This window comes from Rhinolophus sinicus, linkage group LG02 (assembly GCF_036562045.2).
Source record: "Rhinolophus sinicus isolate RSC01 linkage group LG02, ASM3656204v1, whole genome shotgun sequence".
Lineage (NCBI taxonomy): Eukaryota > Metazoa > Chordata > Mammalia > Chiroptera > Rhinolophidae > Rhinolophus > Rhinolophus sinicus.
The window spans coordinates 175,895,284-175,913,868 of NC_133752.1; the positions used below are offsets into that span (position 1 = coordinate 175,895,284).

General features: G+C 42.7%; 1 protein-coding gene across 2 annotated transcripts; it reads left to right on the forward strand.

Moving 5' to 3' along the window:
• Positions 1-8,113: 8,113 nt before the first annotated feature.
• M6PR (mannose-6-phosphate receptor, cation dependent) lies at positions 8,114-18,312 on the forward strand. 2 transcript variants are annotated; one of them, XM_019713499.2, is made up of 7 exons: positions 8,114-8,999; positions 13,300-13,479; positions 14,234-14,400; positions 15,601-15,710; positions 15,994-16,124; positions 16,667-16,793; positions 17,262-18,312. In XM_019713499.2, the coding sequence occupies exons 2-7, from the start codon at positions 13,301-13,303 to the stop codon at positions 17,382-17,384; spliced, it is 837 nt and encodes a 278-aa protein (XP_019569058.1). In that variant the 5' UTR covers positions 8,114-8,999; position 13,300; the 3' UTR covers positions 17,385-18,312. The 2 variants fall into 2 exon arrangements, with proteins under 2 accessions (XP_019569058.1, XP_074182157.1); XM_074326056.1 differs by having other exon boundaries at positions 8,811-8,949.
• The last annotated feature ends 273 nt before the right edge of the window (positions 18,313-18,585 follow it).

The following is an 18,585-nucleotide window of genomic DNA, read 5'->3' on the forward strand; positions in this document are numbered from 1 at the left end:
AAATTTTCTTGGGTGATAAAATCTACTAAATCTTGATTGTAGGGTAGTTACAATTATTAGGCATTTGTCAAGATTAATTTAATTGAATACTTAAGAGTTGTGCATTTCATGATTTATAAATTTTACCTCAATAAAATAAATGAAACTTTAAACAAATATTAAACTCTAATTAGTAGGCTTTCTTTACATAATGATATGGTTTATCAATTATAAAACTACTTCTTTTGTTTTCTTATGTGTGAGCAAATGTATAAATATTTTGGGTATAATGAGAGCTTAGTTTCTCACTCTTAGATATATAGATTTCCTGACTCTGCAGATAGGGACTAAAGCAATGACACAGAAGTAGCAATAAACACAACTTGTAATCAGATCTTGGTTTCTCAATACCATTCTTCACTAGAAGGAACCAGACCCCGTTGGAGAAATGACTAATTCTCGGGTAAGAAAAGTACAAGATAAACATGAAACATCCATGTTCCCAAAAGTAAAGAATTATCAAAAAAAAAATGATGGGGACATGTCTAAAAGGACAAAGGAGCCATCACTGTCAGTTCAACAGTGACCCACACCCTCCAGCAATTTTTCTGTTACTTCATCAGTGGGCTGCATGTTCCTGTAGCAGGAACCACACCCTTTCTTCAGAGGTTTGAATCTTTACCTTGTGGTTGAGAAAGTAAATTTTTAAGTTATTTTCTTGTTAAGCTTCTTCAACCATAGTGGTACTAGCTGCGTTTTGTGGTTGCTACTTCTATATAACTTCTGTAGGACTTAGAGTTCTCTTATACCCCTTTCAGTAATTGATTATTTTTTACTAGAACACAATTCTTTATGTAAAATTTTCCTTAAAATCACTGGTGTGGTATCTATTTTCTGATTGGATTCTGACTGATACAGGATGCATCACTTTTCTCTTTGTCCTATCAAAAAATGCATACCTATATATACACAGTGGAATACTATTCGGCGGTAAGAAAAGATGAAATAGGACCATTTGTGACAATATGGATGGAGCTTGAGATTATAATGCTAAGAAAAATAAGTCAGACAGAAAGAAGCAGAGAACCATAAGATTTCACTGATATGTGTTATATAAACCAAAAACAACAAAAGAACAAGACAAACAAATGAGAAACAAAAACTCATAGACACAGACAATAGTTTAGTGGTTACCAGAGGGTAAGGGTGGGGGTGGATGAGGGTAAAGGGGATCCAATATATGGTGACGGATGGAGAATTGACTTTGGGTGGTGAACACACAATGTGATTTATAGATGATGTAATACAGAATTGTACACCTGAAATCTATGTAACTTTACTAACAATTGTCACACCAATAAATTTTAATTTAAAAAATGCATACCTAAATATAATCATGATGAAACATCAGACAAACCCCAAATAAAAGACATTCTACAAAATAAGTGACCTGCAATTTTCAAAATTTCAAGGTCAAATAAGAAAAAGAAAAATGACAACAAATTGTAATGTGTGACTCTGGCTTAGCTTCTGTGGTTGGGGAAATAGGAAATAATTATAAAAATTATTTACTGGGAGAGTAAACACTGTGCCTGCTTCCTTCCATGAACACTTTAAAATTACAACTAAATCATAGAACAATCAACCTAGAAAACCATCTGAAGTCTGGCTGAACAGAAGTTTTATAACTAAGGAGATAAAGAAGAAGCCACATTGAGACTGGTAGAGGGTTAGAGATGAGAAATGGTCTGGCTGCAAACCTCCATGTGGCGGTTGAGACCCAGGAGGGATATGTCGGCCACAAAAGTTACTCCCAGAGGAGCCAGAGACCCCAGCCCTGCACCAGCCTCCCCAGCACAGAGTACTAGTGCCAGGAAAGGAGCCCCATGACATCTGGTTGTGAAAAACAATGGGGATTCCTACTATACCGGTAAAACCAAGGGCTGCGGGGAAACCCAGACATCCTCTTAAACACACAGAATCTCTCGCTCGTAGGCACTGACTTTGGGCTCCGGCAGAGGGACAATAACTCGGGGGGCATCGTAGGCATATAGGGGACAAACTGATGTATGCGGCTTCGAAGCAAAGGCTGGAGGACAGTCGCCATTTTCTTTCCTCCCATGCAACCTGCAGGCAGGCACCATCTTTCCTGTGTTGAGCCCTCCCCCACAGGTCAAATCTAAATCTGATTGGACTGCTCCACCCTGCTGACTCACTGAGACGCTGCCCCACCCAATTTACCCAATACCAAAGGCACTTTCTCCGAGAGCAGCCGGTCCTGCCCATATTACACCCTTTCTTGAAAAACTATTGCAGTCCGCAGGACCCAGGTGGGCAGCAGCTGGCCTCGGTGTGCTCTGAGACTATGGCTGGGTAGCTCCAGGCTTAGCACCGGCATCAAACCAGAGTCTACATTAACCTGTTGACCACAGCTCTTCCTACTCTAGTGACTCCCTAAGGCCCTGCCACACCCAACTCGTGTACCCCACAAGGCTTTATCAGGGATTAAAACTTAAGGAAGCCAGCAGGTGGCAGCAGACCTCGGAGTGTCCTGCCTTTTGTGGAGCTACCCCAGGCCCATCCTCAGTGCACAGCAGGGCCTCTCCCACACGCCTCCAGGGCTAGCACAGGCAGCAAACAACTGCAGATCACGTCTTTCTTACCTAAAGACAAAGGAAATATTGAAAGGAAGACATTTTGATGACATTCAGGACATCAAGCATAATACGATGCTAGCTCTAATAGCCATTCCAGAAAAAGAATTCCAAAATTGCTTTGAAGGGTGGACTAGGCGCTGGCGTCGGTGCATAGCTACCCAAGGGGAGTACTTCGTGACCATAGTGATATTTAGCAATGAGTTATTGTGGGGACAGAGCGAGGAGTGTAGTTTCCAGGCTCTCAGCCTCATATGGAAAGGTGCTGGCTCAGGTAGTAAATGGCCATCAACTGTGATCAAATGACCATCAGCTGTGGCTAGTTGGCCGTCAGCTATAAACAGTGAGCCATTGGCCACTAATATAACTGCCGTGGCCATGCTAGCAGAAGATGGGGGCTACCAAGAAGATGGTGGCTGAGTTAGATGGTGCAGTTAGCACGGCGGATTGCAGCTAGCAAGTGAGGTTGGTTGGCAGAGAGAAGTGGACGGCAGGTTGTGGATAGTGTGGCTCCTGCTTCCTGTGTCTCCAACCCAGCCACCAGTGAGAATATAGTGACTCCCCTATCTATGGCTCTGTTGTTCCTTTTTCGCCTCACCATATCCTGTGTTCTTATGTGAGGAGCGGGACTAGAGACCCCGCATGCCACCCTGCATGACACAAGGCACAGTGAGCAGGGTACAGTGCCAGCCAAAGCTCTCCGAAGGGCAGTGGAGCAGTTTGTGCATATGAACACTCAGTCTCAGGAAGACCCGGAGGAGCAGCTGCCGGAGAGCTGGACCCCCGTGGAGGGGTAGGAAGACGTGGACAGTTCCCCAACCAGCATAGGGCAGAGAAAGCGCAGGTGGTTGCCATCCTGTGGGCTGGGAAGTTCTTGCTGAGGCAGCCCGGATGCAGCACTTGTAGTCCCAGGAGGAAACGCTTGCTGAGACCTCCGTGGGAGATGAGGGTGAGGTCAAGGTCATCCCTCACCCCCAGGACAGTCCTGGCGAATGACTATGGACTATGGAGAATTGCCTTCCATCCCTAATTTAATGGACCGCTTGACTGTTTGCTTATGAACGTGCCACCATGTAGTGGAACTGGCAGATGTTTGCTTTTGTGTCTTGACCAACCGCCATCAAGAATACGTAAGCACCTTGACTATGAGCCGCTATTGTTCTAGCATGGTACCCTGAGAAGCCCAGAGAAAGTGGCAGTGCCCTGAGACCCCTGGCTGAGTCCAGGAAGTCTGGCTGTGCCCAGAGAGGGACAGTGGCAGTGCCCTGAGAGGCCCTGGCTGAGTCCAGGAAGTCTTGCTGAGCCCAGAGAGAGTCTTGCTGAGCCCAGAGAACTTGCTGGCAGTTCCCTGAGAGGCCCTGGCTGTGCCCAGTGAGACTGGTGGTACCCTAAGAAGCCCAGGAAGTCTGGCTGTGCCCAGAAGGTCTGGTGGTGCCCTGAGAAACCCTAGCTGTGTCCAGAGAGACTGGCTGTGTCCAGGATATTGCATTCACCTCCAGGCTCCTCGCACAGGGCCCCTCACAGAAGACGTTTGTCACGTAGATTGTGAGGCAAGACGCTGTAGGGGTGGAGTGTGGGGACAGAGCCAGGAGTGCAGTTTCCAGGCTCTCAGCCTCATATGGAAAGGTGCTGGCTCAGGTAGTAAATGGCCATCAACTGTGATCGAATGGCCATCAGCTATGGCTAGTTGGCCGTCAGCTATAACCAGTGAGCCATTGGCCACTAATATAACTGCCGTGGCCATGCTAGCAGAAGATGGAGGCTACCAAGAAGATGGTGGCTGAGTTATCAAGAGCGGATTGCAGCTAGTAAGTGAGGTTGGTTGGCAGAGAGGTGGATGGTAGGTTGTGGATAGTGTAGCTCCTGCTTCCTGTGTCTCCATCGCAGCCACCAGTGAGAATATAGTGACTGCCCTATCTATGGCTCCGTGGGTGTTCCTTTTTAGCCTCACCATATCCTGCGTTCTTATGTGGGGAGTGGGACTAGAGACCCCGCATGCCGCCCTTCATGACAGGTGTGTATTGTGTTTCCTCAAAAATAAGAGCTAGCCAGACAATCAGCTCTAATGCATCTTTTGGAGCAAAAATTAGTATAAGACCTGGTACTATACTATACTATACTATACTATACTATACTATACTATACTATACTATACTATACTATACTATACCCGGTCTTATATTGTATTAAAATAATACTGGGTCTTATATTAATTTTTGCTCCAAAAGATGCATTAAGCTGATTGTCCGGCAAGGTCTTATTTTTGGGGAAACACAGTAGCACTTCTTCTAGGATGAATTCATGAACTTAATCATCAGACCTCGTATGTTAAACATGATCACCTTATTTTAACATAATCATTTTTTAAAAAGATTTTATTGGGGAAGGGGAACAGGACTTTATTGGGGAACAGTATGTACTTCCAGGACTTTTTTCCAAGTCAAGTTGTTGTCCTTTCAATCTTAGTTGTGGAGGGTGCCGTTCAGCTTCAAGTTGTCCTTTCAGTCTTAGTTGTGGAGGGCGCAGCTCAGCTCCAGGTCCAGCTGCTGTTGCTAGTTGCAGGGGGCACAGCCCACCATCCCTTGCGGGCGCTCCAACCAACTGAGCCATCTGGGAGCTCAGTGGCAGCTCAGCTCAAGGTGCCGTGTTCAATCTTAGTTGCAGGGGGTGCTGCCCACCATCCCTTGTGGGACTCAAGGAATTGAACTGGCAACCTTGTGGTTGAGAGACTACTGGCCCATGTGGGAATCGAACCGGCAGCCTTCCAAGTTAGGAGCATGGAGCTCTAACTGCCTGAGCCACCGGGCCGGCCCCAACATAATCATTTTAAAAGGAAGGTACCAATAAAAGTTCAAACTTGAAATCTGCTTCAAGATGTCAAATTGAATACATAACAAGACTGAAAAAACTACTGTAGGAAAGAATCAAATTTTCCTTCAACCCTTCTAGGTTCTTTAACTGGTCTGATAATTAAATTGACATAAGACAGATTAACAGGAGAAGAAAAACAATATTTTTATTCTTCAATATAATATTCCATTTTATTCAAATGTTTAAAAATATAATTTGCATAAGTCTTTGTAGATTTACATCCCTTTCAATATTAAAAGTTAAATAACTGTTACTTACTGTTACAGTTAAATAACTGTACTACAAAGACTGTTAATGGCACCCTAAGGCAGGAACCCAGAAATAAGTCTTAGATAATTCATTTCTGTTTTCGTTGTTAAATTTTATTAAATTTATTGGGGTGACTTGGTTAATAAAATTATATAGGAGAGAAAGACAAATTTAATTTTGTACATGGAGGAGGCCCAATAAAAAGATGAGATGCAAAGGCAGTCAGGCAACTGAGGCTTATACGCCATCCTGAACTAAGGAACAGGAATAGGGTCCTGAAGCTTCAAAGGGGAGGAGGCCAATTCACAGGAAGATAAAAGCAGATGTTTAGTCACCAGATGTTTGCCCTGCCATGTAAGTAAATCTTCCAGATAAGAAAGTTATCTCTGGTAATACCTCTTTCTGGGCCAGGCCCCCTATCTAAATTCTTTTAGCCAGTTAAGGGAGAAGTAAAAGTTTTTCTTGAGTCTGCTGGGTCTTGATTGCCTTCCGCTCAAAATAATCCACATGTCAAAGTGGCATATTTTGGGGTGACACATTCTGCTCCCCTTCACCACCAAACAAATTTCAAGAGATCCCTGAGCAGATCAGAAATTGTGAGCAAACAGGATGTATTTGACATGAGACAAGAGCAAAACCTGTAACAAAACTCACGCAAAAGGTGTTGAGAGGTTAAAACAGCCATTCCCAATAAAGTTTCCATCTCAGAGTCAACCAAAAACATGTCTGGGACAATTATCAAAGCAATGAAGTGAAGAAAGAACTCAGAATACCTAGATCTTTCAAGTACCTTCCCCTCTTCTGCTTATACTAAACAGGAGGCATCCTCAGCATTTGATTTTAGGACGAAATTCCTAGAACTACTTTCTAAACAAAGTGAATAATTTATGGTGTGTGGGGGAAGAGGGTGTGAATGTAGGTATAGGGTGCGGGGTGTCCTTGTTAATGATGAGGCTAGAGAGAGGCAAAGCAGATACCCAAAAAAGAACCGCTCATTTCAACTTTTGCCACTGGCAAGAACCTTGAGATCAGTTCTAATACAGATAGCTCCCAGAATGGGGACTGATACCTGAGGAGCAGGAAGGTGACCAAGGTTATTTGCACCAGAATGGAAAGAGAAGCTCCCACTCACACAGAAGACAGGTTATTCAACCTATTCAATTTCTGGACCTTTCCCCACTTACGATATGCACACTTCCTGCCCTCCAAATTCTATGCAATGACAAAGATGCAAGATTTCTGAAATCAAAATAATTCAATTCAACAAATAAACATCAATTCTAGGATGAAAGCTCATTGCAAAAGGGTTGTCTTTTTTCTCTGCGGTATCCTAATAACGATGTAATTGCACAGTAAACATCTGTTAAATGAATGATAAAAGCAAGACATGGAAATAACTTAAATGCCCAACACTGATGGAATTGCTTAAGTAGCAATCCATACAGCTAAATGTTATGCAACCATTAAAACATTTATTTGTAAAGTTATTGAAATAGAGATAATATTTGATATTAATTTTTTTAAAGGAAGGAATAACATGTTCATGAAGGATATATGCAACTTCTTGGTGGGTTTATGGATTTTTGTTTTGTTCTTTGTGTTTCGTGATTACTTTTATTATTACTAAAATGACTTTTATTATTAGAAACTCATCTTTTAATTTTCTTATTTTTTTCTTGAGTATACATCCAAATCCAACCCAGATATGATTACCACCTAGCCTGAATTGAATGTACCAATTAATAAATAAATGCGGGATCCTATACAGTCACTGTAATATAGTGCTTGAGAGCATGGACTCTGGAGACTACATGCCTATATAACTAACACCTAAATTATGGAGCCTAAATACTGACTCTGTAACTTAATAGTCGTGGGACCCAGGGTAAGTTACTCTATCGGCTTTAATTTACTCATCTGTAAAATTGGGATAAGATACTTCTTCATTAATGTTAGTGTGAAGATTAAGTAAATTCTCTTCAAAAGCTTTTACAACCGTGGCAAGTCACCACAGAGCTATGCAAGTGTTAGCTTCTATTACCGGATTTAAGACACTGTACTAGCTCTGGTGAGAATGACGAACCAAAATCCATCCCCTATTCGCAAAGAGAGAACAAAAAGCAACATCCTACTCAAAGCCGAATGAAATCAGGCTAGAGTCAGGTACAAGCAACAAGCGGGCATTCAGAAATGATTAATTCTGAAGACAGTGAATCCGGGAAGTTACAGGAGGGACAGCATTTGAACTGAGTTCTAAGAATGAGTGGGAAGACATGGGGGAAACTACAAAGGATCTTAGCAAAGGCACAAAATCTAAAATCGAGTGGCTCGTTCTCCAGGACACCAGTAATGCTGACAACATGGAGTGAGCAGGGGATGAAGAAACCTGGCGAACAAAAGTGGTTGCAGTGTTTATCACGCAAAATGCCACGAGCCGGGAGGAGAATGATAAAGATAATAATAGTGACAATAACAACACACCCCAACGTACTCAACTGCAGAAAAGGAAAAGTGCAAAGGTGTCGTTAACAAAGCCAAGTCGACCCAGACCCAATCGCTCTCTACTGTCCTCTAGGCGCCAACATTGGAGACCGCCAGACTCGCGGCGGCAGACGGCGAAACAGCGCCTCTCGCAGGCGGCGAACCATCTGGAGAAGACCTGGCGTGAGAACTACAACTCCTACTAAGGCCGGGAGCACAGGCGCCTTTCCGTGTTTCCGCTTCCGCCGCCTTCCCCACCGTGCCCTCTTCTATCCGACCCACCCGGGAGCGGGCCTGGCGCGTGACCGCGCGTGACCCCTCGTGACGGGCGCCCCCGCGCCGAGAGGCCCCCCGAGGCCGTACTCTGGTACCCATTGGTAGAAAGGCAAACCGAAAAGGTGGACCTGAACTTGAAAGTCTCGACAATGATTGGAATGATAGAACAAGGGCGGAGCCACACGTCCGCGATAGTGGCCAATCAGTGTCCAGGATGATCTGGGAACCGGGAAGGGGAACGAGGCGAGATGGTCTGTGGTCACATGCCGCGGGGTTTAGTGGGAGGAGCAGTTGCCCAGCGGCCGCCTGGCGCTTCCTGTTTCCGGTTCCCGGAGTGGAGCACCGCGAGGTGACGGGGGGAACGCTGGCTGTGACACGAGCTCTGGGACCGGGGTCTGCGGCTAGCCCTTTGCTGGCCCTGTCTCCCAACCCCAGACAGGTACTCACCCGGGGAGTCTGAGCTTTAGCTGCTCCCTTTGCCCGTGACACGTGAGTATAAGGGGCTGATGAGCGTTCAAACCTTGGCGTCTGTGACACGGACCGAGATCGTTAAGTCTCCCTTGGCCGGGGTTCTAGCCAAAAATCCAGCTGAGGATCCTTATAGCAGAATGGGGGCGAAGGCATAAGGGCGAGGGGTCCCAGAGTCCCAACGGTAGTGCAGGAGAAAGGACCTCCAAGACTAGAGGGGGGATTTATGTGTATTTGGAAGGCAGGGAAAGGATGGTCCCTAGGTATGGAGTGCGTTTGAGGTGTCACTGGATACCTTAGAAGGAATTTTGGACTGCATCGTGGAGAGAGGTAAAGTAGCATTATTTGGAGAGGGTATGGGCCTAAGCAGTTGGAAAGTTAGGAGACTAGAATTTCTAGAACCCTGGAAGAAGTTTAAGGGGGATGAGTGTGTGGTATGGAGAATAGCTAGCCAATAGAAGGATTACTGCTGTGTTCCTCTGTAGGGAGCTTCTGCCCTTGGGACACAGAACTACTCTGAGGTTTTTCAGCACTGGGCCTTTTAGCTAATCAGGACTGCTCTTCTAAATGTGTAGGTTGCCAAAGATAAGAGCGAAGGGCTGCTACATCAGAAATGAGTCACAGAGATGAGAGTGGAAATGTCATTGAAAAATGGAAAATGCTCGTGGCTATTCTTGAAGGATGGGGAAGTGAGTGGTACAGAGACCCAGTGATATAAACTGCTTCCCAATTCCTGGTTTAGTCATTGGTCATCCCACTGAATGAGAATTTTTTAGCTTTACCAATTAGGTCTATCATAGAACAAAAAAATTGAAGGGGGAGCGGCTCAAAATCTTATGATCCTGCCCCTTGTTTCCAAAGTATCTAGACAAACTCTTGCCTCTTGAGAATCTCGCTGTAGCACGTTAAAAGGGACTACCCAACCCTTGGACTTCATACTCTTCCTAATACATTTTTGCACCCCTGTATTTATCAGAAAATTTTCAGCAAATATCTTTATGCCATGAATTGTCCAGGTTGCCCCACTAACTTCATACATGTTTAATACTTGTATAATCTAGGGCAAGTAACTTAACCTCTGTAAGCATCAGTTTCCTCATGTATAAAATGGGAGAAATACCTACTTTTCTGGGTTGTGTAGATTAAGGAACATAATAATCTAGATAAAGCACTCAGAGCACATGCCACTAAATCGAAGAGAAGCAGCCAGAGCATATATGCAGACCCTAATCTGGAAAGAGAAGAATATAAATTGATTCTCATCCTAACTTTTTGAACCAATAAGCAAACGAAAACTATCTCAATTCAACAATGCAGACTGCAGGGCATTTAACCCTTCATCCTTTCCCAATTCTGTGAAATTCTTTTATCTAATTTTGGGGGGAAGATCATCAACTGTTAACACATAAGGAATAACTTTGAGATCAAAAAACACAGCCTTCTGTGTGAGCATCCGTCCAGAAAAACTGGCCCTGGGAAAGAAAAAAAAAAACTTAAAAGCCCAGAATGTTGAAATTTTAAATTAGATCCAAAGAGAACATAAGGAAAATGGCATGCTAAATCAATCTAATAGAAGGAGTCTCATTTCTTTTTTGTAACTAATCTGGTGAAGTTGTGTGTTGAGCAGTGAGTTAATTTAGGGAAGGTAGGAGTTTGAGGTCTGATTTCTTCATTCCATCTCTTACTCACTGAACTGTGTGAGGCACTTCCCCTTCTTGTTCCGTCAAAAAGAAATCAAAGCTTTGGCTGCATACTCTGATTCCACAAAAAAATAGATGTGAAAGGAGACAGATACACGTGGAGTGAAGTATAGACCATGGGCTCTGAAGCCAGACTGTCTGGTTCACTCTATTAGTTCTGTCTCAGTTTTATCATCTTAAAATAGGGACAGTAATTGTATTTACTGCATGTGTTGTTGTAAGGATTAATTAGTTAATGTATGTAAAGTGCTTCAAACTACCTGGCAGAAGGTAAGCAAAGTGTTTCCTATTGGTGCCTTAAATGTGTTTATGGGGGCCACAGACTTTATGGCTGGCTGCAAGTATTCTGTGGAAACACCTTATTAATACTGTTAGGTTATTGCAAAAGTAATTGCGGATTTTGCAATTGCTTTTAACCTTTTAAACCACAAATAACTTTTGTACCAACCTAATACTATAGTGAATTGATGTTCGGAGTCCACAAAGTCAGGCAGACAACTTCCCAAGCACTTGTTGTCCTAGTGGAGTGTGGAAAACAGAAGGTCAAATTTAAGATTTAAGATTCTTAAATTTAAGAAGGGGAGTGGAGAAAATTCATTTGGGCTCAGAGCTTCCATTTTCCTATCTTTAAACTTATGGGTACCCATAAAATTCTGCCTGTTTCAAGTTTTACATTCTAAAAATGCAATGGAGTCAGTGGACAAGCATGGGAAAGAATTAGAGGACTTTAAAGAGAATTGGAACCAAAGTCCAGACTTGTAGTATGAAAGCATTTTATTACAAAGGAGAAAAGTTTGAAAAAATGAATCTTTGTGTCAGAAAAATTAGTGATAGTGGTATGAAATTAACAAGTAGCCGAGGCTTAAGGGTCATTAATGATACCAGAGTGAAACCTTTTGCAAGGGTATTCGGTGTGCCCTGAGTAGGAGGATGGATTAGAGAAAAGGAAATGAGTTTGGGAAACAGAGCCATGTGTTTCCATTCCTAGAGCAGTACAAGCAGCAGGTCAGCTGAAATTACTAAATTGTAAAGTGACTTGGTGAGTGCCAAGGGTTGTCGGCAATTTGGAGCGTAGAAAGACAACTATACTTAACTGGAAATCTCGGAGCTCTTGAGATCTGTGGCTTGGAGAGCCTGAGGCGAGTTTTGGAATACTTCTTCAAATGACTCATCTTGACCTAGTGAATTTTCTTCTTCCTGTAACATAAATGATTGAATTATTTTTCAGAGACGAAACATTAAAGTAGATAACGTCAAGTTTTAGGTGTGGTGGCTGCGTTCATCTCTGTTCATCATTCTTATGGTGAATGTGAACGAAGACTTTTGGGTGTTCCTGTGTATTGGTTTGAGAGGTCAGGGCCCGCGGTATTCAAGTCTTTCTCTGTTGTTACATATTCTTAATAACTTGCAAATAGACCCTGTTACATCTTAAGTTGTAATTTATGTCTTATCTTAGGAAGGGCCACTGGTCTAAGCAGTATTTATGAACTCAGGCCCCAGCACAAACTTCTCAGCTGTTCACTTCCTGTTTATGGCAAGTTCCAGGCAGAACTCCCATCCCTCTGGCCTCAGCTTCTTCCCTTTATATACGTGGCCTGCAAAGTAAGGAAGACAAACAAGCAGACAAACAAAATCTGGTTGATCCCGCCAGTAGCATATGCCTGTCTCAGAGATTAAGCCACGCATGTCTAAGGATGCACGACTGGTACAGTGAAACTGCACAAAGTTTAAAGTATTAAACTTTAAATAATGAGATAATTGCAATCTAACTTTTCATCAAACAATAAAGAGGCAAGGGTGTCTCCACTCAGGCTGTCATAATTAAATAATTCTTTTTTGTTCTTTCCCTCTTCTCGTCTCCATAATGTGCTCTGAAGGACTCACCTATGAATTAGACTGAAGGTTATATGTATATGAGCTTCCTGATACACGTGCTCTTGGCACAGAGATGTTAAAGTGTACTATTTGCTGTATATGCCAAAGAATCTTATACTTTCTGCATAATCAAAATACCATTCATTGGTGGCACCTAAGTATTCCCTAGGCCATTGGTTGGTCCTTCTGACAGTTTCTAGAACAAAAAATGAGTCTGTCCTCATAGAGCTGAGGAGTTGGTAAACTGCCTTGGAAGTCAAGCTGTTCTTGTTTTATGCACACTTTGCAAAAATCATCAACAGCTATAGACACTAACTCTTCACCAAGGCCAGTGCCATCCTTTTTGTTGAATGCACATTGTGCCTCTGTCCTGAAGCAGCACAGGAAGGACAGGAGATAGTGATGGTGTCAGGCAATGGAATCAGCTAGGAAGAGGCTGTCAAAATAAGTTGTAAATAGAAAAAGAGAAACCTAGAGACTTAAGAATCCAATTCAGAATATTAAAGGACAGGAAAAAATAACTTAGGTAAGAACTGAAAGCTTGAAATGGACAGACACAAGAAAATAAAACCCAACTTCATAATAAAGAAGAAAACTGGCTAGTGTAAAATAGGAGGTGATGGGTGGAAAATAAAAAGATTTTTAAAAATACCTTTCATTTATTACACACTCTTATGCTTTACTCTTTCCTTTCTCTCCTGTTCCTCCCCCCTTCCCCTTTCCCAACACACCCACTCTCCCAAAAGGATGCTCCCCTCCTACAGCTGCTGGAGGACTGGATTACTGCTGCTGCTACTCCTGGCTGTGATAGTAGAAGAAGCCTGGCAGGCGGAAGAAAAAACCTGTGACCTGGTAGGAGAACCGGGTAGAGAGTCAGAGAAAGAGTTGGCTCTACTGAAGAGGTTGAAACCACTCTTTGGCAAAAGGTAAATGAGAAGAACCTTAAAGGGCTTGAGAAAATCACTTCATTAAAGAATCTTTCCCTCCTCTTATTGATTTTATTTTGGTATTACTATTAAACATGGAGGTAATACACGTATAATAACCTCCTCTTTATCTAAGATAACTGGTGCTGTCTTGCTTTCTTTTATGATACAGAGCAAATTCTCAGCCCAGTTTTTAGTAGCAATGTGCAGTTCTCTTATGTAGAACAGTAGCTGTTTCCAAGACTGGATCCAAGAGACCAACTTGTAGGAATTTTTTTAAAAAGCATCATTTGATGCCTCCATATAAATAGGACTTTAGAAGTATCAGATGAGCATACGTAGACCTATCCATGTTATCAGAAGTGTCAGGAATCTTCAGGTGTATAGATCTGCTGATGTTCCTTGAGAAACAAGGGAGTAGCCCATGAACAGAGACCCTCATTCACAGGGAAATAGTAGCTAACACTTTAGCATAGTCTAGAGCAGGTACTCTAGGAATGTCTAGACTATCTGTCTGGGGAGGTGTATTTTAATCAGTCTTCATCAACAGTTAGGATGGGCTGTTAGGGTCATGGATGTCTCATGATTCAACAAATACTTTTCACTATTTTTAGCTGTGATATCAGATAAATAAATTGACTACATCTTTGGGGGGCGGGGCGGGCAGGGGAGTAAAAGGAAGAGAGGCTGCTCTTCCTCAGGCTGTCAGCCAGTAACTCTCCTCTTCCTTCTTACTCCTCACTTCTCCTTACAGCTTTGAGAGCACTGAGGGCCAGGGCCCAGAAACGTATCTGTACTTATTCAGGGTGTGCGGGGAAGCTGGCAACCTCTCCTCTGGGGCAGGCCTGGTGCAGATCAACAAAAGTAATGGGAAGGAAACGGTGGTGGGGAGACTCAACGAGACTCACATCTTCAATGGAAGTAAGACTCTCCCTTTTGACTGATTAATTGATCCCAAGTCAGTCCCTCTGACAATCCTGTCTGTCTTTCCCAGTCTCTTCAGAATATCACATGGTATGTGTGGTGCAGCACACTTGAGACCATAAACCACAGGATACCTAGTTCCACAGCTCCTCTGGAGTCAAGGCTCAGGACATTTATGTGTTTGTTTTAAAGTTCATGAAAAGCTTGTGCAAAAAAGAAGACTCTAGCTGGAATTGTATAGTCTGGAGTCCCTTTAATACTTAATGAGTTTTTCATACTACACTTCAAAATATCAATCGCCACCAATTAATTAATCAAACTGCAAGAGATCAGGTTTTGCTAACCAGTCAGTCTACAAAAACTTCCCTACCAACTTGTAATAAAGATGGTGACAATATTTCTCAAAAGTCACAATTTTAACTGCTAGAAAGGACTGTGAGCACCTAGAGTCCTAGAGTCTAATTCCTTTCCTTAAGCAGATAAGAAACTAGAGTATCACCCCAGTGCAGATATTTGCTCCTACAAATAGTGTGAGAAAAAGTAACATGAAGGATTTGGGACTCTAGGTCAGAAGACTGGATTTTTGACCCAGATCATCATTTACTTGTCCTGTGACTTTGAAAAATCATTTCACCTTTTTGACTTTGTTTCCACATATGCAAAATTGGAAGCAGAATCCTTACCTCATTCACCTCACATGGCTGTTGAATCAAGTATTTTGCCAAAAAAAAAAAAAATTGAACACAGTAAATACTAAAGGAAAAAGAAATGCCCCCCAATCTTAAAAAATCGACTTTTAATTTCTCTGTGGCTAATTTAAATCTTAGGCTTTCCCCTGCCACCCAGTAGTTGTATGGAACCTCTTCTTTTGATGTTAGCAGGTGTTTAGCAAATGTGAATCATTGTTAAGGTGTGGAGCATCATTGTTCTTGCACTATCAGTTGCCCACCTTTAATATAGAAAATTAAGATTCTTATATGACTATCTGAATCTTAATTGTCTTATCAAGGGAACAAAGAGCCGTTGTAAAGAAGCAAATTTAGTTAGTTATTTCTGGTGTACAGAGCCCATACTGATGATGGTTATTTTCATTAAAACCCATTTCACTGAATTCCCCAATTCCACTTTCCCATAGTAGTCAGTTCTGCCTCTGCTGTTCTCCCACCCCAAAGCTCCATTTTTCTTGTCCCTCCTCAGGTAATTGGATCATGCTGATCTATAAAGGGGGTGATGAATATGAGCGTCACTGTGGCAAGGAGCAGCGTCGGGCAGTGGTGATGATTTCCTGCAATCGACACACCCTAGCGGTGAGGCACCCTGGGACATATGAGCCTAGAGAGATGGAAGGACTAACCTGAGGTCGGAGAGACTCTCCAGAGGGGACAAGATACGTTGGGATGGACAAGAAAAAAACAGAAGTTCAATTTTTCCCTATGTTGTAGACACCCATCTCTCAACATACATGAAAATAGGTTATTGAACTAAGAGAAAGCAAATGTTTCTTGGGTTTTGTGGGGTTTTTTCTTTTTTTAAATGGAATCAAAAGAAAACACTTTAGTACATAAATGTTGTGTTCTGTCCTTTCATCAGGACAATTTTAACCCTGTGTTTGAGGAGCGAGGCAAAGTCCAAGATTGTTTCTACCTCTTTGAGATGGATAGTAGCCTGGCCTGTTCTCCAGAGATCTCCCACCTCAGTGTGGGTTCTATCTTACTGGTCACGTGAGTATTTTTTCCCTTATTGGTCCAAGCCTTTTTTTTTTTTAACTCTTAATTTCTTGGTTGTATATGGGCACAAATTGGATATGTGTTTATGTGTTATGATTTTAGTGGGAAGAACTTTGTGTGACAATCCTCTTTAAACTCTGACTATACAAGTTTTAAAAAATGAGATTTAATGTTTTTTCCCCCTTAAATATTCACATTGGAGGTCCTTTTTTTTTCCCTACTGGAGAGATGGACAGTTGTTAATATTATCCCATTAGATTATTAGAATATTTGAACAGAATCATGTGATCTAATGATGACTATTCTTGGCAGAAGTCAGTCTTATTTTTTTCTGAACATGTTTTCTCAGACTGACAGTGCTCTAATTGGTTGTCTTAGGAAGCTGCCAGCCCTTTTTCATTTAACATCACTACCCGTTTTTCCCATTTTATAGAACACAGCTTAGGAAATAGCTAATGATGACTATAGAGATTATCCTTAGTATCTGAGTTTTACTATTTCTTGGTTTTTAAGTATAGGTCTTTTTTTCTCGATAGGTTTGCATCACTGGTTGCTGTTTATATCATCGGGGGGTTCCTATACCAGCGACTGGTGGTGGGAGCCAAGGGAATGGAGCAGTTTCCCCACTTAGCCTTCTGGCAGGATCTTGGCAACCTGGTAGCAGTAAGTAACAGGGCAGCTGGCTGAGTCTGTAGCCTGCATATAGGGTTGAGTGACCAACCATCCTGGTTTGCGCAGACTAAGAGGTTCCCTGAGACACAGGACTTGGATGCTAAAGCCACAAAAGACCCAGCAAACAAGACAGTTGATGGCCCCAAGAACTCAGGAGCTTAGCATCTTAGCTTCTGGCCTTGCTAAGACTTGGCTGGAAGAGCAACGCTGTTGCTTAGATTTGGGAATCTGATCTAGCTGTTCAGGGCCCTAGGTGGAAAGTAGGTGAGGCCTCATTAGAATTTTTGTCCTGTTGACTTCAAATTCAATTAAGGGTGATCCTTGGAACTTGGTGTTTTCTCTTCATTATCCCTGGAGAAAACTCGTTCTTGCCATTTTTAGACCATAAATATACTTTGTTTTACCTTCAAGTTGGTTATTCCATATTATCATTTCCTTCCTTTGCTTTTCTCCCTACAGGATGGTTGTGACTTTGTGTGCCGTTCTAAACCCCGAAACGTGCCTGCTGCATATCGTGGTGTGGGGGATGACCAGCTGGGGGAGGAGTCAGAAGAAAGGGATGATCATTTATTACCAATGTGATTGCACTTTAAATGCCCAGCTTCTTCTTCAGTCCCCCAAGCCAAAGCTTACTCAGCCAGATTTCTTAGGCAGTCTCTACTTCAGTCGCTCACCTCACCCTTAATGTTGCTCTTGCTTTCCAGTTTGCTTTTGGTTTGCATCCTCTTCTCACTAGAGACACTTTCCCTTTTTCCCTATTTTCGGTTTTCCCTCTGGAGGTGGAGTTGTAGGCCAAAGGTAATAGGCCCAGAGACAAGAGGCTGTTGCGCTCTCTTGGTGTAGGAAGTACAGGAAGGTACAAGTACGATAGTTTTAATGAGCAAAAGCATGTGGCAGGCTTGCTGGCCCTTTCTTTTTTAAACACATTTTCACAAGTTTTTGAGACACTGGATTTCTTTAATTAAAAAAGCAAAGAACTATTATTTATACAAAGTTTGATTGCTTTCATGCTCTTACTCTATACCCTACAGTAGTCTCCATGAGAATCTGGATGTAATTTCTTGCTGCTTGGAACTACTTTGCAGTGATTACTTGGTTGCAATCCAAGTACTACCATTTCGTCTGAGCCTGGAGATGAAGACCTGCTTCTCCCACCTCTGGGGTTAGGATGGGAAAAATGTGAAATTTCCCAATTAGAGGATTATAAGGTACCATCACATCATTCGTTGGCATTGGAGTGACTTTATAGTTGGAATTGGGCCCTGGATTGTGGGGTCTTTGGGTATTAGTCTATATGTGGCCAAAATGCCTAATCCAGAAGTCCTGTCGGTGAGAAATTGAGTGTCCCCTCTATGCTACAGGAGTTCCAGAAAAGGGGTTTGTTTACCTTGTATTGGGATCTCCTTGATGGCTTTTTCCTCCCACTCGGAGTAAAAACAGGCAAAGCTTTTCTTACTCCTGAGATGTTTCCCTCCACCAGTGTTTCTAAACATGTTGAACTTTCTTCACAGGCATGTCGTTTTGACTTTTTTATTTTCAATCTTCTGGAAAGGGAATGGAGGCAGAAGTGGGACCTCTAGGGCTCTGTCATCCTCTGCTCTGGGTGTGGGATGCCGCTGCACCTGTCCCTTCTGACTCAGGGAAGTATCTTCTTGCCCACATTTCTGTGGAGAGGTTTTTAATCCTCTGAGGTTCCCACCTTTATATTTAGGCCGTGTACCCAGAAACCTGGCCTGATCTTTAATAGTGAACCTGTGCCATTGAAGAGTAACATGGCTCCGCT

Excerpts from the sequence above, each read along its gene's own strand:
- M6PR (XM_019713499.2), top strand. The coding sequence starts at position 13,301 with ATGCTCCCCTCCTACAGCTGCTGGAGGACTGGATTACTGCTGCTGCTA. Across the intron at positions 13,480-14,233 it reads AAACCACTCTTTGGCAAAAG|CTTTGAGAGCACTGAGGGCC; the intron begins GTAAATGAGAAG and ends TTCTCCTTACAG. Across the intron at positions 16,794-17,261 it reads ATCTTGGCAACCTGGTAGCA|GATGGTTGTGACTTTGTGTG; the intron begins GTAAGTAACAGG and ends TTCTCCCTACAG.